Genomic DNA, 24,695 nt, shown 5'->3' with positions numbered 1-24,695 from the left:
GCGAGCAGCCGCCACACGCCACACACGAGGAGCGGGAATCCCCGGCAGCCCAGGTCCAGTCGAGAAGGCTGCGGGTGTGAAGCGGGCGAGTTTCCGGATGAAGTGGTGGGTCTGGAAGTCCAAGTACCGGGGCATCAAGCGGAGGCTCCAGAGGCCGGCTCGCAGCGGGCCCAGAGTCGGCCACAGCGAGGCCCAGCGCAGTAGTCAGACAGGGGCCTTAGGGGGTCCGATTCGCTTCGGGATTAGATGTGCAGATAGCCCAGGCAGTCAGCAACACAGGGGGCCAGAGGAGACGAAAGGATTATGGCAGGAACCGCCGATGTTGCCGGATAATCAGCGGCCAGGCACGGAGCTCCAGAGCTAAGCGGCCATTTTGTAGGCTGCTCAACAGCGCCCCCCACTTGCCTGGAAACGTTAACCAAAAAACATCAAGCTGCAGAAATCATATTTGCCGGGGACTTTAATTCGGATTGTAGCAAGCCCATCACCGGAGAGGGCAGAACGGCTAGCATATTGTCTAGGAGCAGAGGAAAAAAATTGACAGACTTTTTACAGGACTGGGACATGGATTTGGTTGAAACCGCACCTAGCAATTCTAGGTGCACATGGACAAGAGGGACCAAAAAAATCGATGATCGACTCTATATTCATCACATATAATCTTCTAGTGACATCCTCTACCTTATCAATCAATGAAATTGTACATGGCGACCATGCTCAAATTTACACCAACTTCAAATTGGAACACCAGGTGTTGGAAATTGATCCATCTGTTGCTCTGGCCGAAATCGACCATCCTCTAACATCCATTAGATAGAGTCAGGGCTTATGCAAATGTTTGGTTAATTATGTAACAGGGCAAATGGAAGTAGTAAAGTCCGTAAGTCAGGGAAAATCGGTAAGGGAGATGGCAGACTTTCTCTCAGAAGCAATGTAAATGGCCTTGGAGTATTTCAGCAAAAACCAAACACAGAAACAACATCTGAATCCATACAATCCTACCTGCAAAGCACTGAAGCGGGAAAAAAACAAAGCACTGAGGCAGATGAGAACAAAGATGCTAACTGCACAAAATCATCAGACACAAAGAAATCAAATACTTAGTGCATACCAACATGACCTTAAACATACAAGGATGGCAAAATATAATGAAGAGAAATGTGCTTTAGTAAGAGCCATAACGTCTCATGACACGCAAACGATATGGCACACATTGAAAAGTAACAAAAAGCCTACTATGTCAGCCATGCCGAATTGCATCTCAGAACAAGTATGGCAAGATTACATCAGCGCGAAATTCCAGCTTCCACAGAAATTCAGAGATGTCCCACCTCCAACTCTCAACCACACCGACATTGGCCGGTTGCACTGGTCAATTGATGGCTTCAAGTGGGCCATCTCTAGACTCACTCATTCGAAGGCTTTAGGCCCTGATGGCTATCCACATGCTTATATAAAACAGATCCTTACCTTTGGGCTCTTCTTCTAAAAACAAAATTTCAACATATCATTAAGTCGGGAATTATCCCGTCATCCTGGGTAACATCAAATATTGCACCAATATTTAAAAAAGGAGATCCTGCTCTTCCACAGAATTATCGTCCAATCTCTCTGATAGACACAGAGGCGAAGATCTTGGCAATCTTGTTGCTATACGATCTCGAAAAATACATTGAAAACAAAGATCTATATTCTAAATATCAAACCGGTTTTCGGAAAGGGATGAGCACCATACTAAATGCCTCAATCATGGCTCATGTGATTGCAGTAGCAAGAAAGAAAACCTCAAACCCTGTCTACATTGCCCTGATCGATATGACGTCGGCATTTGATACTGTGGTACGGAATCTGCTTTGGAGTAAATTATCTGATATGGGCATCCCAAAGGAGCTACTGTACTGGTTTATTAAACTTCACTCTAATACCTCCTACAAAATAAAAATAACATCAAAAGGAAGCATCGCTAAACCAATTAGTACATTCTTGGGCTTAAAACAAGGATGCGACCTGGCAGCAATCTTCTTCAATCTCTACCTTTCGGGTCTTGACAAAAATTGGCATGCGGAAAATCTATTCTGGGTAAAGGTGGGTGCTATCCATTTAAAATGGATTGCATTTGCCGACCACATCATTATCTTAGATCCAACGCTGGTAGGACTACAAATGAAATTGCATCTTTTTGAAGCCTTCGCTATGGAACATAATTTGACACCGAATCCCGCAAAAACGGCCATAATGAAATTTGGCCCGAATCAAAAGCAGAGAACATACAAATGGAAGATCCAGGAAACAACGATACCCTGTATCACAAATACCATCTACCTGGGATACCATCTATCTGAACAGAACTCAATTAAGGCATGGTCAAATCTAATAAAATCTAAGAGTAGACCATTGCTTTTGCAACTGAAAATTATATTTGCAAAATATTGCAAATTTTCATTAACTCAGTTCATCGACTTTCTAACACTTAAAATCGAAAGTGTAATTCTGTATGCGCTGGACATATGCCTAAGTGATGTGAGTTTGATCTTAGACCAACTACAAGGCACACTATTGAAGTCTGATATGCATTTCCCAATGTCCCTACCCAATGCCATATTACGACACAAATTAGGTTTAGTGGCCTTATCTAGTCGATGGAAATGGAGATTGGTCACTAATTATGCAAAAATGCATTTTCCTAAAAAAAAATCTGTTATATATCGATATGAAAAAAACCTTAGATCTGGCAAACTGTACTTCAATTGTTCTTTACCATTCTAGAATGCGGTCCATATTGAATGAAATCAACATTACAGTCGATGATGTGTACTATCGCCCAGGTTACGCAAAAAGAAAATTACTTCAATCAGACTGGTGCATCACTACAGATCAAATTTCAAAATATAAAATGCACAGAGTACTATGTACACATCAAGAAACGCATTCCCAGATTTTACCATATTATTCTTTTCCCATGTAATCAAACTAGAACTGCATATTTATGGTATACATTTAATTTATATTATACTAAAGAAAGAACTGCCATTTGGAAAGAAAAAGAGACCAAAAGCATCTCTGGTAATTGTCGGTTTCCATCATGTACTAAAACAAATGAAACAATGAAACATCTAATTTTATTCTGTCCTTACTTTAAAACTATTAGAACAAAACTATTGATGGAATTTGTGAACATTGATTATGAAGATTGTCTAAAATTTTTATAGGCAAGAATGATGCAAGGATCTCATAAACCCCTAATATACGCACTGGTAAATTTATGTAATTGCATAGCTAAAGAACTTGCCATCCATAAACAAGATTAGACTCTAATATGTAAAGATGTAGATGGCTGAAGTTGCGTGGTTTTGGGAATTTTTCCAATCTTCTTCTTGGAAAGTATTTTATATTTTGATCTTAAAACCAAACTTGTGTGATATAGTTGTTTTTACTCTGTAAAAGTGAACACTGCAGAAAATATTGTAATTGAGTTTTGGATAAATGTATGCTTTCAAGTTAGGGTTCTTTTTGTGGAATTGCCAAGTTGGTTGAATTTGGTGAATTTTGTTTAATTTTATTGAAACATAAGGAAATGTAAGGACATTTAATACTATTTTATGAAGTTTTAAGCGAGATGAATAGAACATTTCTTTTATAAGATGTTAAACATGTACCTTGATAAAATGTGTAAAGGTTCTATACTTTTGTAAACAAACTAAAAACAAATAAAAAATAAAACAACTCCATCACATTCACACAAAATGGGAAACAAAAGGTCTAGTGACCTTGGAAGGGCGGTCCGGGAAGTCAGACGCCGGTAAATGTTAATCCCCATTCCCATGGGGACCACGGAAGCACCAGCACCGTTAATAACGCTGCCGGTGCTTCCGTGCAACTCTGCGGGCGGGTGTCGTTCTGCCCGCCAGGTCTGACCCTGGCGGGCGGGACGGAACCCGCCCGCAGAGTCGTACTATGCTGGTCCGGTAACAACAGTGCCAGTAGGCTTAGCGACACCTTTGTTACCGGACCAGCATGGCTGTAATGAGGCCTGTGTTGATAGACAGAGCCTCCCAATCCGAATTAGTCATCAGAGAGACATGGGAGAAAGATCTTGGTTGCACACTTGAAGACAAAGTAATGGGAGGTGATGCTAGTATATCCCAAGACAGTGTCCAGAAATCAAAGTTTTAAGCTAATACAACTTAATGTGCTCCACAGAGTATACTTGACTCCAAAGACATTGGCACAAATGTTCCCTTATACCTCACACAGCTGTCCCGATGCATAAACTATGTACATGTCTGAAAATATCCCATTACTAGGAACAAATGCATACTAAGCTTGAGTACCTGGAGTTAACACATGCCCCTCCAACCCAAGGAACATATTTATTAGGCTCCCGCCCTCATATATGCCAGAGATCAGTATCAGGCAATGTTTTGAATCTGGTACTGGCAATTAGATTCATTATGATATGTACATGAGGAGACATGGGGTTTGAAATTTGTGTATTTGAAATGTGAAAGTGTGACTTACACATCTTATGCTTTGGATGGACGCCCCGACTATTGCAAGACCATTAGATGCATACTGTTTTACTGATACTAGGATCAGCACTGAGAACCTCTTCCTGTTATCCCTGTTGTCTTATAATTGAAGTGCTTGGCATGAAATGCGTCAGTTAATTTTACTGTTTTTATGTAAAAACCAATACAGATATTTAAAATACTAAGGGTGAAAGAAAAGCAAGTTATTTCCTTGAATGGATATCTCCCCCTAATGCTGATTATGTGAGGACTATCAAACAGGACAACATGTTCCTATTTTATCCCACTCCAAAAGAGAAACTTGTTATGCCCCTATCAATTACTGTGCAGATTACACAAGAAGGAGAAAATGTTAAATCTGTTTTGAATAAAACCCACATAACTTTGCCATGTGTATGTACTAGGATGAGAAGCGTGGGGGAGCCATGGAGGCAGTGTGCCATGGCCCGCTAAGCGATGCTGAGCCTCTGGACAGTGCAGGGAAAAATCCTTGGGTTACCCCACCTTATACCGCTCATGTGACAGGGGTTTGTCAAATGGAACACATTTATTGGGGACTTTGGTGCAAAAGGATTTATTGTGTGCAAAATAACCCTCACTTTAGCTCCTGAATACCACTCACAGCCACATTTTACAGCACTGCATCCCCTGTGTGTCCCTGGAAGGCTAGTAAGCATCTCAGTAGGGGGTTGCAGGCAGCACGAGAATCAAAAATGCCCCAATATTTAAAAAAGAAATGGTAACTTCAAGATGCATGTGCGCCTGCTCAGGTACATTTCTACGCACTAGTGAGCAAGAGAATCTGGATGAGTCTGCATAGCTCCACCACTCATTCCGTTTAATGGCTCAGTCCGTGGAAGCAGCTACAAGGAAGGGGGGGACTAAGAATGCAGCAGGAAAGCCATGGCTTAATGCAGTACAACCAATCATGTTTGAGGAAGTGAGTTTAATGGAAACCTCTCGCACTTTGCGCTCGGCCAATACAGTTATACAGTGCCCTTGGATGTACTGTCCATAAAATGAGTATCCCAAAGTCTTGAAAAAGATGTTTGTAATATTTATTTTCTGGTAGTCTTATTGTGCGGCACAGCCAACACGTGTTTCGACTGAATGTCTTTCTCAAGGCCAATAAGTTCTATTTGAAATTTCCTATGCAGGTTGTCTTCATTCACTGTTCTAGTTTTAAATGCTTGTTAAGTTCTTGTTACTCAAACGCCTCCCTAGTTGGAATCTATGATCAGTAGCTGAGGTGTCCAGTATGGAGTCAGGAACATTGCCCTCTCAAGCACCCCTTGAACAATTTTATCCCCTTGATGGATTTAGAAGGGATCCTTTCCATGGTTTCGTAACAACGCTTAAACATCACCTCTGAAGTCTGGATCTATAACCCCAGCTAGCACGTCAATTCCGAACCTCTATGCTTGTCCTTATTTGAGAGCCGATCTATTGTAAGGGGGTGGAATTAGAATCAAATCTGTGGGTATCAGGCTTCTTTCACCTGGGGGAATGACCTTGTCTCTACTGCTGAAAATGGCACACCCAACCCCTTAGTGGCCACTGATGGGTCTGATGCTCTGGCACTTAACTATGTTTATTCTTAACCCAATGAGCTGAACAAATGGACTAAGGATACACAGAGAATGGCTCCGGGAACACTTGTGCATTGATATATAAAGACAATGGTTTTTTACTGGCTGGTACACCGAATGCATTTCAGAAACTTATGAGTGGCTATATTGAATTGATGGCTGCTCGAGGCCTTGTTCTAACTGTTCTAAATGTTAATAAATCCAATTCAATGCATGTAGGTAGATGTAGGTAGATGTAGAAGTAGATTATCCTTACCCCAACTGGCCATAGACTTAAATCAGTTCCCTTACTTGTGGATTACTTTCAGCAATAATATGGGCTGGGATTATCAAGTCACTAGTTCTGCCACTAAAGTGGCCCAGGTCAATGGTGCTATCCTCAACTACAGAAGGGGACTGGGAGGCCTCACCTTTGACTCAACTTTGCCAATTTACTGTGCAAAGGCAATTGTGATAGTTACTTATGGTTCTGAAGTTCAGGGTAATGTATCTGTAATGCAGATTCAAGTAAAATAAAACAACTTCTTGCCAAATGTCATTGGGGCAATGAAAGCTGTCTGAACATATTTAATGTATTTGGATGTTGGCCTATTTTACATACCTGATTTAATTAGTATAAAGCCACTACTATTTTGGGCTGGATTGCGGAATAATCCAAATATTCATTATACCCACTTTGTGATTCGGGGCATGCTGAATTCAGAAGTTTGCTTTAAAAGCCCACGGATGCAATATTTAAAAAGGAGTTTGATCAGCTGGACCTGTCTGAAATTTTTGTCGCTTCACATAAACCATCCAAATAGATATTAGATTATTATGTAATTAGATTATTACGTAATAGATACTATGCATCGAAAAATAAACAATGACTTGTAATAGACAAAGGCAAGTGCTCAGTGGAACACAACTTCAAGTATGATTAGCATTTTACTAAAGACAATTATGTTAGCTGGTTCGAAAATGCATGAAAACCGTATCTGCTATTTCATTTCACAGTGAATTGCCTGCCGATTACATTGGTATTAGGTAAATGGAAACAACCACAATCCGTTATTGCATTTGTAATAACGCTGCAACCAGTGATTTAACACATTTTCAATTTTTTTGTCTGTTACTGAAACCCTAGAGGAAAAGATTCTTAGCTCCAATTTTAAGAGGTGCTTATCTCAGAACAAATGTTCATGCAAAAACGAATTGTACTCACTGCCGAACAGACATGTTGCACTTTTTATGTATTTGTATACTGAAAGAGGATTAATAGTTCTGGACAAACATGCTGTTGCATAATTACCTTGTTATTCTGTTTTTAGCTATTTACATTTTTCTCTGTTTTGGAATAGTGTTGTTTGTATAGGTTATATTGTATGTAGTACCCTTTCATGAAGGTTTTAAGTTCTGAAATAAATATATACTGCTGCTAAAGGCAGAAAGATATAGAGTATCCCTTCAGCACAGATGTTTGTTACATTTGAGGTGTGTTGAGCAAGTCGGATATTGCAGCCTGATCATTAGAGGACAATCCTGATGACATCTAGATTTTCCCTGGAGGCTGCCAGGGACCCAGTGAGATTACTCAAGTTAAACTCTTACTTCTGGAAATCCACTTGTGGCTACAGCACATTAAGCTTAGGTGAAGCTAACAAATAGATAGGATTATTCAGTGATGTAAAACTGCTGCAGACTTCATTTCAGATGTTGATATTTTCTACCTTACTCTACCTGTGTATTTGTTTCAGAGAACTTGTAATTCAAATGAAAAACTCACAACTCTCTTAAGGAAATTTGAACACATCAACTTTGCTATGGGATTGTTTAACGAGTTTCCCTCAGAGAGAGAAAACTATAAGGCAACTTGAATTTACATTGGCCATCGTCCCAGGACTTACTCCTCAAATCGGAATTCAGAAGAATGCATAAGGGTTCAAGTGTGTTTTGTGTTCCAGTTGCACAACTTCAGAACATTGCCCCATCACATAATTTAAGAACGCCTAATATTTTGTTTAGCAAATGAAAATCTCAGTTCTTCCTGCACAGACAATTCAAATCTCTCTCCTCCAGCTGATTGCCTTTTCAGTTAAATGTCCCCTGTCTGTAGGCTCTAATATCAAGAGAGCACCTCAATGGTACATAAGCACTATACAAGTACTTATGGCATAATACAAGAAAAGTATATATACATATTTCAAGATCATAAAAAACACATGATTCATCAGTGTTCAGATGAAACAGAAAATTGTTATTTGGTTACCCTGTGTAATGATGTACTCACTCACTACATTTGTGCAGTACTAGTCGTTCAGTCCTGATATAGCTCAGCAGATCAAGAATTGGGCAGATGGAGTCCAGAGTCCACTCTGTGCTGCTAATTTGCTCTGCTCGAAATATAAAGGAAAAAGAGAGATGAAAATAAATGCCTATCCATACTGAAAAACGAAACATTTTATTTGAAAAAGTACCTTTTGCAAACTGGATTCCAATAGGCAGGGCTTTTTCAGGTTCTGAACCTAACAAATAATATTTGATGGCCTGAAAGATATCTCCATCTATGAGAGCAGTCTCTGCCAATTGTACACATTCTTCCAATCCTGGGAGATTACACTGGAAAGAAATGTTTTTTTGAACGAAAACGTAAGTAGCAATTTTCTGACATGCAACTGTATTTCCAAAATTAGTAAAACAATAATATCTTCACACAGATCATTGCTAGTTTGGTATAATAGTGCAGAAACAGTAGATCAAATGTTGTTTTATCTATAATGGCAAACATATGTTGAAGTTGTGTACAATGCAGAGCAAGGTACTACATTTTACAAATGCATTTACACCTTATGGGCTTTGTGATTAAGTTTACTGTCTGGTTCTGCGGACTACAAACTTGGTAGCTCAGAGGGGTACAGAGGCCTCATTGAGCCAGTGGGCGATGGGACTGGGGAGTGGCATGGAGGACCCCATTGTCACCTTGCCCTGGTCCCCATTACTTGGAAGGGATCAATTATAGACGAACTCTGCAGTACAGCCAGAGCCAGATTAACTCTCCCCAGGCCATCCGCAGTACAGATGCCCAAGTCACCTGGAACCATCCCCAGTGTCATACAGAGTTCATAGATCGTAGACATAATGTTCCTCCCCAACGAGGGAGCCCAAATCTCCATTTGACCAAATCCAAAGAATGTGCACTGAAAAACGCACTTTCAGCAGACCCAGCTTCATTCCCCCGGCGGTAGTAGCATGAGTTTGAATACTTTTGCAGCATTGTTTTCCACTGAAGCATTCCTTCACCAAGGATACAATATAGCAATTTCACCACATACTCCTGTTCTCTAGAGAAACAATGAGCTAAAACATATCACAAAGGGTTTACACAGCATTAAATCCAAATGCTGGTGACAGGGGAAATAAGCTCAGTACAGGAAGTACCAGAGAGGGTTGGGGTAGAGAGCATGAATTGCAAGATGGTGGACAGGTCAGTTACAGCCTTGGTCCAACCCCCTCAGATCAACTCAGACCCATGTGCCCTTAGGAACAGCAACCAAACGCAGCCTTGTTCCAATTATAGACCAAAGGTACAGATGCTCACCAAGAGTCAGACCCAGCGTGTGGGGTGAGAGCAGCATAAAGTTCAAGAGACGCCAGTCAGCGAGTGTGGGTTAGAGGAACAGGAGGCTCAAATTTGTTGGTGGCAACAGAATGATAAGAGGGCAGCAGTGGAAAGCAGCAGGAGGTGGTGGAGGCTGAGTAATGGGGAGGTGACAACAGAAGACAAGGCTGAAAGTTATAAGGAGGTGGTGACACCAAGGATGCAGCAGGAAGTGATACGACCAAGGGTGAAGGAGGAGGTGGAAACAACAGGACGAGAAGCTGGAAGTGAGGAGGGGTGTTAATGTTAAGCATGCAGGAGGAATTGATTATACCAACAGTGAAAGAAGAGGTGTTGACAACAGGAGGAGAGGATGAAAGTGAGAAGGCGGTGGAAGGAGACAAGGCCAAAGGAAGACAGAGCTTCTCATTGTGGGCTCCACCACCAACTAAGCATCCTTGACCATTCCTATTCCTCCTTTCCCATTGACTGGACGGCCATACAGGTCTCCAAGTATGTGAAAACCCTTGGTGTTTGTCGTGACGCAGAACTCAACACGACCCGCCAGATCAATGCACTTGCCTCATCTTCAACTTACACAGCCAAGCTCATCTCATTAAGCAGGAAATTCATCTCGCCCATCAATTGCCTCACCCTCTCACGAGCAATCATTGGTAGTAAGCTTGCTATTGTAACATCCTTTACTTCAGCACCACTTCCAGGAACCTGAAAAGACTTCTGCTCTTACAAAATATCACAACAGCAAGAAGAGAAGTTCACTGGTTCCCAATAAAAACATGCACAGACTTCAAAACTCAGGTTCTTGCCTATCGATGTCTACGCCTCAATGCCCCTTCTTAACTCATCCCCCACATTGCGGCAAAACCACAGACTCAACACCTCCGATCATCATCCGGCTGCGTCCTTCTCGCCCCCAGAATCCAGCGCAAAGGAGCAGGGGGCTCCAGGTTCTGTTTGCCAGCCCCCACCTTTTGGAACACTCTCCCTGACCACATCAGAAACAAACAATCTCTCCTAAACTTCAAAACAAGCTCTAGAAACCGTGTCTTTTCAATAAATATGCTTAAGACTGTACTTTTCCCTCTATATCTCTTTGTTTGTCTGTTTGACCACTGCACCAACAATGTATAAGCGCTGTGATACCTCTGGGTATGTCCGCTATATGAATAAATAAAATAACAAATAAAATAAGGGTGCTGGAGGAGATAGTAACAACAGGTGGAGAGAGTGAAAATAAGGAGGATGTGGCAAGATGAAGGATGTAGGTGCTGACATGACGAGTGCAGGAGGTGGTCGTATGAACAACAATGAAGGAAGGGGTGGTGACAACAGGAGCACAGGCTGAAAGTTAGGAGGAGCGAATAGCGACAAGTTTTCAGCAGGAGGTGGTAAGCTCAAAGATGACGTAGGAGGTGGCAACAACAGCAAGACAAGTGAAAAGTGAGGGGAAGGTGGTAATGTCAAGGGTGCAGGAGGGGGTGGTAGCAACAGGAGTGGAGGCTGGAAGCGAAGAGGAGGCCAAGAGAGCAGGTAGGGGAGGTGAGACACAAAGAAAAAGAGGCAAGGAAAACATCCGAGACCGGAAGAGATGCAGAAGAGTTGGGGCAATAGGTATGATCCGGCATAGGGTGATGCACCCAGACAACAAGCTAGCTGTGAGCAGACAATTCACTGTGTTCGAGAAGTACATCACATCAGACTCAGGGGACTCACCCCCAATCTCTGATCTGTACGCCATAATTGCCAGGGGGCAGTGAAAGGGGCATGGCCCTACATGGGAAAATGGGAGAGAACGTTGGAATGGCACATTTTGCCTGAGGAGTGGGAATTTTTGTGGGGCAACATTTCCAAGCTTACCCAGTCAATTCAGCTATGAGAGGTGTGGTATAATGATATGATATGATATGGCATTTATAATGCGCCTATACACAAGTGTTTCAAGGCGCTCACCCAATGGCACTACACCACAGAGAGGCTGCAATCCTTGTTCGCAGAGGCATCGTCAGACTGCTGGAGAGGCTGCCTGGGGAGGGGGAACTGGGCCCATATCTGGTGGTCGTGCCCAGCGAAATGCTGAACTTAGAACTTTTGCCAGGGATGGGGGCGTGCACGCTGGGCCAATGGGAAAGGGGTAAGTCCCTGCAGGTGAGGGCACACTTTAAGGCATGTATGATTATGCTGTTGGCTGCGCTGCTGGTGGTGCCACGTAAATGGGAAAGCAAGGAGGCCCCTACACTCCACGACTGGCTATTTAAGATCTTTGACGTCCTTGCAATGGAGTGAGTCACATACAACATTCAGGGGGACTGGGTGAAGTTCTGGGAAGGTTGGGGGATGGTGCTGGCATACCTCCGGGAGGTCTACCGGCTTCAAATATGCCCACAGAATGTAAGGATTCTGGACATTGTCTGATGTCCCTGCCGAGGTATTGACTCTAGGAGTATAATTTGGCTTGCTGAGTGTACAGGGATGGCAGCTCTGGTGGGGGAGGGCATGGAGGTGAAGGTGCAGGGGGTGTATCATGTTTGTTACTTACTGCCAAATCCTAACAAACAAATCTTTTTAAAAAAAGAAGTATAATTACTCTATCTGTTTCAAAAGAGTTTTTATTCAGGCAAGAGTTCAGTGTTCAAGGCATCAGACCTACATTCTGATTTTTAATTGTATTCTTTTCCGATAGAGGCCTAGGAACAAGAAAGACCAAAACTTGTGGTTGTCAACATTTGAATTAAACACAATTGCAGAGCTGTGGAAGGTAAACACCATTTCTGTTCTAAAATCTCTTCTAGCTAGCAGACATTGTTAAAAGTAGATGTAATAGAAATTACTACATATCAATCTTTCCCAATCTTCCCCATCAATTCCTGACTTGTGTGTTCAAGAGACCAATTTTTTATATCACTGATTACACCCCATCAACCCGAAATATAATTTTTAGAAGCTTCAAAAGAAACTGAAAATATATTGGATAATAAGGAGCTTGTCCAGACTGCGTTATGTCTACTGTACAAGAAATAACTATAATGTTTAAAGCAGAAGGTGGTGAGGGCTGCCTGCTGGATATTTTAATGATACTGAAATTCACCACATGAAATGATGGTACTGCTTGTGGAAAACCACTGATTCATTTTAAAAACATGTAATGGGAACCGACTGAAAAATGCAAGGTACCTGTGAAGAAGAGTATTCTAGTCTTTCCTGCTCTGCTCAATCTCTTCTTGGCAATGCTGCAGCATGCAATCAGCTTAGTTCATGTGTGCTTTTGATTAGTGGTTCGACATTCACCAATATTTCACCTTTTTGTGAAGATTTTAGACTCCTACTTCAAATTCCCAAGGAAATGCAAGATAATGCATAGTGGCAGGAGCAGGCATCATTGGACAATGCACGTGCAGAGAAAAAAGGATTTCCTTGGCAGGTGAAGGTTGGTGAGACAGACCTGGATTTATTGTAAAATACTGCACTTATCATTTCCAGGTTTCGTGAACTAGAATAATTATAAATTCTGTGGTGGTCCAAATTAAACTATATACTTCCTCTGTTGCGATGGAGAAGCAATGTTCTATCAAATTCAGTCCTGAGTTTTCGAAGCTGAACTGGTAGCTACCAACAGATATGTGAGCATAGCCAAAGTCATGTGAGTGAGGTTACTACAGATCAGGCATCCATTCGACATTTGGCATGTGTTTAACTTGCAGCAAACAAAACCAATGCTGCAAGGAGAACAAAGGTTGTGAAGACCAAATAAATTGGTCACAGTCACTAAGTAATCATCTCTGGGGGAGTTCTCACAATTGTGATCAATCCAAAAAAAGAATGGTTGAAAAGTGGCAATCCCTTCCCCCACAATAATGCTAACAAACGTGCACTTATGGTGATATGATATGGCATTTGTAACGCGCCTATACACAAGTGTTTCAAGGCCCAACGAGGCAGGGAAGGGGGGAACAAGGGGAGACAGACAACGATCCTACTAGGCCAGGTGTCATTCAGATCGCGCAAGTGCATGGGTAGGGGGGACGGGAAAAGTGCAAGGGGGAAGGGAGAGGGGAAAGTGCAGTACAGGGTTAGTAATGAACAAGATAAATATTAAGGGCCAGCTGGTGGCAAGTGCAAGATAAGTGCAGACAAGTGCTGGGAAGGGGGGCTGTAGGGATACAGAGACAGTCCCGCAGTGCAGGGGTTGCAAGGAAGGCAGTGCAGAGGAGAGTGGCTGGGCCAAGGACCGAGATTGGTGAGTGGCCCAGTTGCTGATTCAGTACAGTATCAGTGATTTAGCAGGGGAGAGGGGGAGAGAAAGCAGAAGCAAAGAGGAAGGTTTTGAGGTGCTTCCGGAACCAGAGATGGTTCTCCTCAAGTTTCAGGGAGGCAGGAAGGCTGTTCCAAAGGGAGGCTCCTGCTGCGGAGAGAGATCTCCCCCCATCTTGTTGCTTGGAGAAGCGGCTGACCCTGAGGGAGTTGGAGGCGGAAGAGCGAAGTGCTCGAGAAGGAAGATATTTAGGAAGGGAGAGTTGAAGGTATTTCGGCCCCAGGCCCCAGAAGGCCTTGTGGACAATGAAGAGGGTTTTGAACTTAATCCTCGCAGCCACAGGGATCCAGTGTAGCGATTTCAGTCCTGGAGAGATACGGTCCCTGGGCTTGAGGCCAAGGACAAGTCTAGCAGTCCTGTTCTGGATGAGTTGCAGAGGGCGGAGAGTAGAGGCAGGCAGATTTAGATAGAGGCTGTTACAGTAGTCCAGCTTCGAGAGAACCAGGGCTCTGGAGACAGTGAGCTTCTGGGGGAAGGAGAGGAAAGGAAAGATACCTTTGAGGAGGTGCAGCTGGTAGTGTGACTTCTTAGAAACGTCAGAAATGTGAGGAGAGAAGGAGAGTGTGGAGTCGAAGATAACCCCGAGGTTTTTTGCCTTGCAGGTAGGAGCAGGAAGAGGGCCAAGAGAGGCCGGCCAGAGAGCTGCAGGGACGGAGGGAGTGGGTGTGCCGATGAGTAGAATCTCGGTCTTACTGGCATTAAGGCAGAGGTCGTTGGCGGCACACCATTCCTGGATAGCAGAAAGACAGTCAGAGATGAGGGAAGGAGAAGAGGAGGCCGAGGGTAGCCTGAAAATGAGCTGGGTATCATCCGCATAGCACTGAAAGTCGGGGCAGAGAGCAGCGATGCGGTGGGCGAGAAGTGCCAGATACTGGTTGAACAGCCAGGGAGAGAGGTCAGAACCCTGGGGGACACCACAGGTAGAGAAGAAGATGTCAGACAGGAAAGACCCCAGTTGGACCTGGGAGGGCCGATTTGAGAGGAAAGAGGTCAGCTAAGCCAGAGCCAGACCAGTGATACCCAGGTTATCACGGAGATGGTTGAGCAGGGTGGTATGGTTGACAGTATCAAAGGCAGAAGACAGATCAAGTAAAATGAGAACACATGGAATGTTAGAGTCAAGGTTTGAGAGCAGGTCCTCACGGATGTTCAGGAGAGCAGATTCCGTGCTTCTGGCAGCTCTGAAGCCAGACTGATGGTCGTGAAGGCTACCAACAGATTCAGCATGGAGATTAAGCTGGGAGATGGCAAGTTTCTCCAGGAGCTTGCCAAGGAAAGGAGTGATAGAAATAGGGCGATAGTTAGCTGGGCAGGACGGGTCGGAAGAGGGTTTCTTAAGAAGGGGGTGCACAAGGGAGTGCTTGAGAGGGGATGGGAAGACTCCAGAGGCGAAGGAGTGATTGCAGAAGTCAGCAAGGGCAGGAGTCAAGGAGTCGATGTGGTCCTTAATAGTTTTGGAGGAGCAGGGGTGGACCTGTGCTGACAAGACTTTCATAGATCGGACTTGTCTCGAAACCTCATCAGCAGAAAAAAGGGGAAAGGCAGAGAAGGAGAGAGGAGGGGTGGCTGCAGAAGGGCCAGAGGATGGGTAGGGAATAGAGGGGGGGAGGTGATGGGAGGAGAGTGAGGACAGGATGTCCTGAGTTTTAGAAATGAAGTGAGAGGCCAGTGCCATACAGAGGGCCTGGGAGGGGACAGGCGAGGTAGAGACTGCAGCAGGGTTGGCCAGTTCCTTGCAGATTTTAAAGAGTTCAGCCGAATTGTTAGATGCCGCAGTGATGCGGGCTTGGATAAGGGCTCTCTTCTTGGTGAGAACGGAGAGCCGGTATTGCCTTTGGAGCAGGCGACAGGCCAGTTTGTCAGAGGATGAACATGAAGCACGCCATTTCCTCTCTGCCACCCTGCACAAGCGTTTAAGGGTGACCAGATCAGAGTCATACCAGGAGTTACATTTGGCTTTGGGCTTCAGGTGGATTCTCATGACAGGGGCAAGGATATCAAGAGTATCAGATATAGCAGAGTAGAGAGTGGAGAGGGCTGTGTCAGGGTGGGAGTCAGCCGAGGGGGGAAGAGGGGGCGAGAAGGTGGCAGCGAAAGCCTCAACTGACACACGCTTCATGGGTCGGATGACCGAGAAGGAAGATGGCAGTGAGGAGGGTGGCTTTGCCTGTGGGGTAGGGAGGGTGAGGTGGGAGGAGAGGAGAAAGTGATCACTCCAGGAGAGAGGAGTGAAGAGAGGGACAGAGAGGGGAAGGTCAGAAGAGATCAGGGCATCGAGAGTGTGCCCAGCAGAATGGGTCGGCCCGGACGGGAGAATAGAGAGTGAGAGAGAGTCGCAGAGGTCGCGAAAGAGTCCAGAGGGGGAACAGGATGCATCCAGGTGGATGTTGAAGTCTCCAAGAAAGAGGAGTTGAGTGGTTGAGGACAGGAGTGAGGAGGAGAGGTCCGCCCACTCGGAGAGGAAGGAGGAAAATTGACCAGGTGGCCGATAGATAGTAGCCACTTGAAAACAAATAGACACAATAATGCCTGGGTAAATCCGCCACTGATTGAGGAACATGAGAGGTGGAAGAAATGGCTGGAGCCAGTATTGTCGTCTCATATAGCCCTTGTAAATGTTGCATGTTCCAAGGGATTGACTAGAGATATGAGGGACCTTACAGAATGTTGTCACACTTAGGATTTAGAGGTGTTCCACAACATGTGCAATATTATCCCAAACAATTGCATTTCAGTGTTAATTGCATGGTGGAAATGACATGCTTAGCACTCTTAGGCCACAAAGAAAATGTGTGTAGGCAACAGGCAAGAAACGGTGCAGGTGCAATGGGAAAGTAAAATAGTGGAAAAGTGTGCTGTACTTCACTACAAGAAAGGGTGGCTAGCCAAGACAATTTTCCAAAAAATGAATTTTGGATTTGTGCACAACCTAGCATTATTCATCATAGCAATAGAGAACCATATCCTTAAAAACAGACCGTGTGCTGAATTATTGCCAAAAAACATTGCACACAAAGAAAGTCCTGAAAAGTCTGCCCAAATCGCTCAACTTAATAGCAGATTGAAATGGACATCTTGTGTGCTCTTCTTTAGATTAGGAAATTGTTACTGTTGCAATTAAAGACCTAATTGCTTGACCATTTAGCCAGTGCCTAATGTTTGTGCATTCAATAAACCTAACTTGTGAAGTTTTTTTTAATATCATTTATTAATATATTAATTATTCACGTGCAAGTCTACTGTTGTAGACTGCATTTCGTAACTGGGTGGGCCAGCAACAAATAGAATTGTGACATGAGGTTTGACTAGTGACATCTTTGCGTGAGGAGAAAACGGGGATGTGCTCCGGATACACACTTTGGGGGGGCATCACATTTATTATTATTGTTATTATTATGGTATTTATTGAATTATGATATTCAAGAAGCTGCAGAGCACTTTACAGAGGTATACAACAATAAAGATACATAACAGAGTGGTTTACAGAGGTATACAACAGTACAGATGCATAACAGATTGCTTTTCAGAGGTAACAACAGAACAGATATACAACGGGGGTCAGATACAGAGTGGCACAGATAAGGGGTTCAGCGTACTGGGTGGTGGGATGGAGAGGGGCAGGCAGCGTCTAGCGAGTCAGGTGGCACAAGGGGTGATGTGATAGCCTAGGTGATGAGGTGGAGAGATCCTTGAAAGGTGGGCATTGAGTTCTTTTCTGAATTGTAGGAGCATGTCTGATAGAAAATGGGGGTAAAAAAACAGTGGTAGTGCAGCCAGCAAGTGGCAAGTGCTGTGTTTAAGGCAGCAGACTAGGTAAGTCTGATAAGTGCAGAAAAAGAAGAAAAATGTGTGGGGGGAGGGGGTTGTAAGGGTACAGATACAGTCCCCAGTGCAAGGAGTGGCCAGGAGGCAGTGCAGGAGGGTGGCAGGGTGAGCAGGTATCTGGGCCCAGGGGACAGAGGGTGGCCAGGTGCACAGTGCCAAGAGAGAGCAGATCGGCAGGGGAGAGGGGGAGCAAAGGCAGAAGCAAAGAGGAAGGTCTTGAGGTTCTTCCGGAACAGGAGATGGTTTTCCTCAAGTTTTAGATTGACAGGGAGGCTGTTCCAGAGGGAGGCCCCAGCCGAAGATGGAGATCTAACACAGCTTGTTTCTTTGAAAAACGATTTGACCTAGAGTGAGTTAGAGGTAGAGGAGTGAAGCGCTCAAGAGGGGAGGTATTTGTGGAGGAATAGCTGAAGGTATTTTGGATCCAGGCCCGAGAAATCCTTGTGGACAATGCAGAGGGTTTTGAATTTATTTAATCCTTGCATCCAATGGGAGCCAATGGAGAGATTTCAGGGCTGGAGAGATACGATCCCAGGGCTTGAGGCCGAGGACAAGTCTCGCAGTCCTGTTCTGGATAAGTTGCAGAGGGCAGAGAGTAGAGGCAGGTAGATTTAGAAAGAGGCTGTTACAATAGTCCAACCTAGAGAGAACCAGAGCCTTGGAGACAGTGAGATTCTGTTGAAGGGGAGGAAAGGCAGAGTACCTCTGAGGAGGTGCAGTAGGAAGTTTGACTTTTTAGAGACCTCAGACATATGGGCGGAGAAGGAAGGTGTGGAGTCAAAGATGACCCTGAGGTTCTTAGCCTCGCAGTTAGGGGTGGGAAGAGGGCCAAGGGAGGCCGGCCAGAGGGTGAGGGAGAAGGATGGAGATAGTGTGCCGACGAGGAGGATCTCCGTCTTGCTGGCATTCAGACAAAGATCATTGGCAGCACACCAATCTTGGATGGCAGTAAGGCAGTCAGAGATGAGAGAGGGAGAAGAGGTGGCCGAGGGCAGCCGAAAAATGAGTTGTGTCATCAGCGTAGCACTGGAAATTTGAGCAGAAAATGGCAATGCAGTGGGCGAGAGTTGCGAGGTATTGGTTGAAAAGCCAGGGAGAGAGGTTAGACCCCTGGGGAACCCCACAGGTAGAGAGGAAGATAGATGATAGGAAGGACCCTAGTTGGACCTGGGAGGGTCGGTCAGAGTGGAAAGAAGTTAGCCAGGCCAGAGACTGATGAGTGATGCCCAGGTTATCACGGAGACGGTTGAGCAGGATGGTATGGTTGACCATGTCGAAGAGAGATCAAGAAGGATGAGGACAGAGGGAATGTTGGAGTCCAGGTTGGAGAGCAGATCTTCACGGATATTCAGGAGAGCAGTTTCCGTGCTTCTGGCTGCTCTGAAGCCAGACCAGTGGTCATGGAGACAGCCAACAAAGTCTGAATGAAGGTTAAGCTTAGAGATGGCCAGCTTTTCCAGATGTTTGCCCAGAAAGGGGGTAATGGAAATTGGGCGATAGTTAGCCGGACAGGAAGGATCTGCTGTGGATTTATTGCGAAGAGAATTCACAAGGGAGTGCTTATGGGTGGAGGGGAAAGATCCTGAGGCAAAGGAGTGGTTGCAAAAATCAGCAAGGGCTGAGGCGAGGGTGTCAATGTGGTTCCTTAATTGTTTTAGAGGAACAGGGATGAACCTGTTTTGATGAGGTTTTCATAGATCAGATTTGTCTACCAACCTTGTCAGGGGAGAAAATAGGAAAGGAAGAGAAGGATGGTGGGGGGGTAGTTAAAGGGGGTCTGCAAGCACAGAGAGGGAATGGGGCAGGGGAGGAGAGGGTGGACAGAATGTCCTGGGTTTTTTAAATAAAGTGCGAGGCAAGGGCATTGCAGAGAGCCTGGGAGGCAAGAGGAGGGGTGGAGACCGCCGCAGGGTTGGCAAGCTCCTTGCAGATTTTGAAGAGTTCCGCCGAGTTGTTAGATGCCGCAGAGACACGGGCTTGAATGTGGGCTCTCTCCTTAGTGCGGACAGAGAGTCGGAATTGCCTTTGGAGCAGGCGACAGGCCAGCTTGTCAGAGGATGAACAAGAAGTCCTCCATTTCCTCTCAGCCGCCCTACACCTCTGTTTAAGTGTAGGTAGTTCAGAGTCATACCAGGAATTGCACTTGGCTTTGGACTTCAAGTGGATCCTCATGACAGGGGCAAGAGCAAAGAGTAGAGAAGGGACAGGGTTGTGTCGTGGTGTGAGTCAGCCAGAGGAAGAGGAGGGGGAGAGAAGATGGCATTGAAAGCCTCAGCTGACACAAGCATCATATGTCGGATGTCCGAGAAAGTAAGTGGCAGTGTTGGGGTGGGGTTGGCTTGGGGGGAAGAGAGCGTGAGATTGGAGAAGAGTAGGCAGTGGTTACTCCAGGAGAGAGGAGTGGTCAGAGAGATAGAGGGGGAGGCCAGGGGAGATCAAGAATCAAGTGTGTGTCCTGCGGAGTGCGTCGGGCCAGAGGGGAGGATAGAGAGGGAGAGGGAATCGCAGAGGTTGCGAAAGAGCAGAGATGAAGGACAGGGAGAATCTAGGTGGATGTTGACGTCACCAAGGAGGAGGAGTTGAGTGGTTGAGGCCAGGAGGGAGGAGGAGAGGGCAGTCCACTCAGAGATAAAAGAGGTGATTTGCCCGGGAGGCCGGTAGAGAGTAGCAACAGTAAGGGATTGGCTGGGAGAGATTGAGAGCCTGCAGACAAGGCATTCAAAAGAGGAGTAAATCTGAATTGGGATGATAGTGGCGGGAATCCACTCAGGAAAGATCAGACCTACACCCCCCTCCAGGTCGAGTGGATCTGGGTGCGGAGAGGATCTTGTAGCCCTCAGGGAGTAGAGTGTCAAAGCTCGTGACAGAGCTGGCCATGGACCATGTCTCTGTAAGACCGAGGACATCAAGGTCCAGTTCTTCAAGGAGGTGGCAGATGTTAGAGGAGTGTTTGACAGCAGAGCAAGAGTTGAGAGTGGCAAGATGAAGAAGATTGCCAGCCATAAAGACCTTCCGGGGAGGGGTACAAATCAGAGGTACACCCTGCAGAGTTGTGGAGGTAGCCTTTAGGGTGGTAGAGGAGGAGGAAAAAGTGGGCAAGGTAGCCAAGGAGTGAGAGGAGGGGGCAGCTGGAGATGAGAGGAAGTTGATGAGGCGAGGGAAGCGCCTATCGAAGAGGAGGCGATTGGCCTGCGGACCTTGGACCATGATAGTGCCATTTAGGTAGACATTAAGGATGACTCTGGAGGAGCCGAAAGAAGCCATGAGGACATCCCAGCGAGTGCCACCATTAATGGGAGAGGAGGAGACAGGGCAAAGCACAGAGATCATATGGGGGGTCCATGGATGCGGCGAAGGGACAACAAAAAGAATGTCAGTGAGGGTCTGTTTGGAAGAGGCACTGGTAGAGGTATCAGCGACAGGAAGACCAGGTTTGGAGGACAAGATATCCTTTTTAAATTTCTTTTTTCCAGACTTAGTGAGAAGGGAAGGATAGTTGATAGAGAAGCAGTTGGAATAGATGGGAGAGACAGAGAGCGCCATGAGTGGAAAAGAGTGGAGGCAGAGGGAAGAGTAAGCAAGTAAAGCAGTATTGAACAATCACTGGGCTAGCAGGTTACAATCAATGGCCAAAGTTAGATGCAAAAAATACACCGAAGTTTAACTTGCAACTAAATGCAAAAATACACTCAGGTTTGACTTCATCTAAATGCAAAAATACACTCAGGTTTGACTTTCAGCTAAATGCAAAAATACACTCAGGTTTGACTTTCAGCTAAATGGGAGACCAGTAGTTAAGGAATTTAGAGTGGTAATCAGATGGTAGAGGTGAGTACAGATAAATCTTCAAATGAGCACATAACAGGGAGAGTTCAGAGTACTCTCTGTGAAGGAAGTACAGGTAAATCAAGAAGGAGGGAAGTAACCCAAACAGAAAATGGTAGGAGAGTCATGGCAGTCCAATAGTCCAGGGGTAGCAGCCTCAGTGAGGGTTTGGCTGTTGCAGTAATTTCATGTTGCAGCCTGCAAAGCAGACAGGGAAGTTGACAGGGACCTTAAAAAGTGGACCTTGGAAGGGGTGGGCCGGCTGAAGCCTGCCGGTCCACCACAGGCCAATATGATACTGCAGGTGACCAGTAGGCAGGCAGAAAAGGCAGTTGCTGGAGGCGACAGGGAGCCTTCAGTGATAATAAAATATGGCGGGCTTGTTTGAAAAGCCACGAGGGCCCGGGAAAGGCTTTCTGAAGTGGCTCTCACCTACATAATGAGCATGTGGGCAGCATACAGGAACATGTGCACAGATGGAAAATGTGCAGGATAAAAAAAGAAATGCTCCGGTGTGCTTTTTTCTTTTTTATGAATTTTGCAACAGAATTCCGATTTTTCGTTTTTTTGCCCAGGACAAAGTTCTATTTTCAAGATTGATGGCTGCAATGCTCCTACCTCATGTGCAAGGGGCAGGCACAGTCTGTAGATGCTCCATCACCAGTCATTGTTCAGATCACAGGCAGAGATCAAACCAACACGAGCTCCAGAGGAAAGAAAATGAAAGCATGGAAATGTAGGCCGGAAATGGGCCTGGAAGGGGTAGCAAAAGTAGTGTTGTGTTTTCAACGTGCGTGGTGAATATATTGATCATGCAATAACCATGGCTGAAATGCTTATAAATTAATTAGAATGCAATTTGATGAATCCAGTAGGGTCATCACTGATTCTCTGGTGGCGGTCTCCTCCCATGTTGCCAGGGGACGGTGTTAGGACTGATTTTCTATACCCTGGCGGACAGATGTATAGAAGGTCAACTTAGTATTGTGACTGGGACAACTCTCGGAGCTGTAGCCAAACCAGTTTAAGGTAGCGAGGCGAGTGGTTAAAGCAAGTCTCAATAGGTAGTGAGCTTGTAAGGGGTCCACAACGAGTACACAAAGTGAAATAGTCAAGGAACACATTTAGGCAAGCAGGTATAAGAAAAATACTTCTTTACTTATGGCCAAATAACACAGTGAAAAATGACTATTAACAGGTCATGATATCACTCAATGCTTAAAATGAGATACATACATACAATTACTGGAGTAGGGCAAAATACATATCAAACCCCTGAAAAGGAAGGTACAGATTAGTTTTAGCAGAACTAGTCCACAGAGATTCAATCCTAACTTCAGTTGTCCATCGCTACGATGCATGGGGCCTTGTGTCCAAAAGTTCAGAAAAGTTCCATGCAGTTTTATGAAGCTGGAAAAAATGAAGGTAGGGTCTCTGTGGGCCAGTGAACAGTTCCAAGTGTAAGGGGACAAGTAAAGCTAGCTAACAAACGTGTTCCCAACTTCCGGAGTGCTTATGTGAACAAGCAATGGCAAAAGTAATCTCAAAGTTTATAAAAGTTACCAAACTTTTAAAAGGGAGTAAAGGGGTTCAGGTAAGTATTGCTATAACTCACCCTCGTGTACTCCGATTCTTCACAGGACTTGGCAGGTCTATTGAAGAGGGTCCAAGCTGAGGATCCCCCAAGTTCCAGGCCTCAACTCGGAACAGCAAAGTCTGCAGCACGGTAGCCGAAACTCAGAGCTGGTCAGCTACAAGGCAGTCCTGGGGCACTTCCGAAGGTTCTTCTTCGTAGGACTCTGAGCTGATGTCGAGAATGGATGTTCCCTTCACTCCAAGGTTCGCAGCTCCTTACGAAGGACTGCTGGATATCTTCCACAGGACAGGGCTTGGTAGTATGGTAGTAACAAAGTAACTAGATTAAGGGAAACAATGTTTCCCAGTTCTGACACCCTGAAGGACATGTCAGTTTCCCCATGAGAGATGAGCAAAAGGTCAGTAGCTTAAGGCTTCACTGAACTGTCCAAACAACAGGTCACATACAAAAATAAAAGCACAACGTTTGGGGGTCCATAGAAATGGAAGGAAAGGTGCAGTAAAAAGGAATATTTCCTAACAGACGGCAGCCACGACCTGATCCTGAGCCTGGGGGCGGCTATATGAGGGAGGAGCAGCAGCATAAGTTGGTTGCCAAGCCTTCTTTTCCGACAGGTCCAAAGTCTCCTCGCAAGTCTTGTAGCTGGATAGGAGTCTTTGTTACTTCAGTTTCTCCAAGGATCTCTCTAGAGTTGGTGCAAGGGTCCTCTTCCTATCCTAACCAGTGGTCGAAGTGGGCAGGAGCGGTCGGGAGCGCAACTCCTATACTTCTTTTAATAAGGTTTTACAGTTCCTATACTTTTATTTTAAAAAGAAACCATTCCGGAACGGTTTCGTTTTAAAATGTAAGTGTAGGAAGAAGTTGAAACTTGCACTGTCAGTGCACTGCAGTGGACATTCCCTTAAACAGTAGGCACATGTGTTTTGGGATTTGTATTGTGCATGGAGGGGCCGAGGCGATGGGGTTTGTGGGGAGCGTTGCAGACCGGTAGGGAACATAGTTCCACAACTTCTTTTCATACACTTCGACCACTGATCCTAACCAGGTAAGAGCAATAGCCCCCACTAGCCAATGACAGATCTGGCCCCCACACACACCCCAGCAGTGATCCAATTAGGACCACTGGTGGCAAAACTCATTCATTCCACTTAGACACACTGGCGCCAGGTTGTGGATTGGCATCAGCCAGTCTCAGCCTACTTCCTGGCAGCACACACCCATAGCCCCTGAGTAGCCCACTAAAAGCCTCTGCTTTCCTGGGCACTCGAAGTCCATACAAGGATTTTCCAGGAAGAAGGCTAAAAAACAAAATGGCCAAAGGACAAGCAAAAAAAACTTGACCATGGTTGACCACTAGCCACAGTTAGTAGCCAAACACAGCGAACAAGGTAAGGCTAAAATGAAAAGTATCAAAAAATGATAA

At 45.2% G+C, this 24,695-nt stretch overlaps 1 protein-coding gene across 3 annotated transcripts in view; it reads right to left on the bottom strand.

Moving 5' to 3' along the window:
• Window positions 1-24,695, bottom strand: part of WDR17 (WD repeat domain 17) — a 2,439,098-nt gene that overhangs the window by 382,765 nt on the left and 2,031,638 nt on the right. For all 3 annotated transcript variants that reach the window (XM_069631441.1, XM_069631439.1, XM_069631440.1), the window contains 2 exons: window positions 8,575-8,716; window positions 8,388-8,490 (listed from right to left, as the gene is read on the bottom strand). In XM_069631441.1, the coding sequence (XP_069487542.1) occupies window positions 8,388-8,490; window positions 8,575-8,716 (245 nt within the window). The remainder of the gene's footprint in view (window positions 1-8,387; window positions 8,491-8,574; window positions 8,717-24,695) is intronic.

This window comes from Ambystoma mexicanum, chromosome 6q (genome assembly GCF_040938575.1).
Source record: "Ambystoma mexicanum isolate Mex_15411 chromosome 6q, UKY_AmexF1_1, whole genome shotgun sequence".
NCBI lineage: Eukaryota > Metazoa > Chordata > Amphibia > Caudata > Ambystomatidae > Ambystoma > Ambystoma mexicanum.
This window is presented reverse-complemented; position numbering and strand designations above follow the sequence as displayed.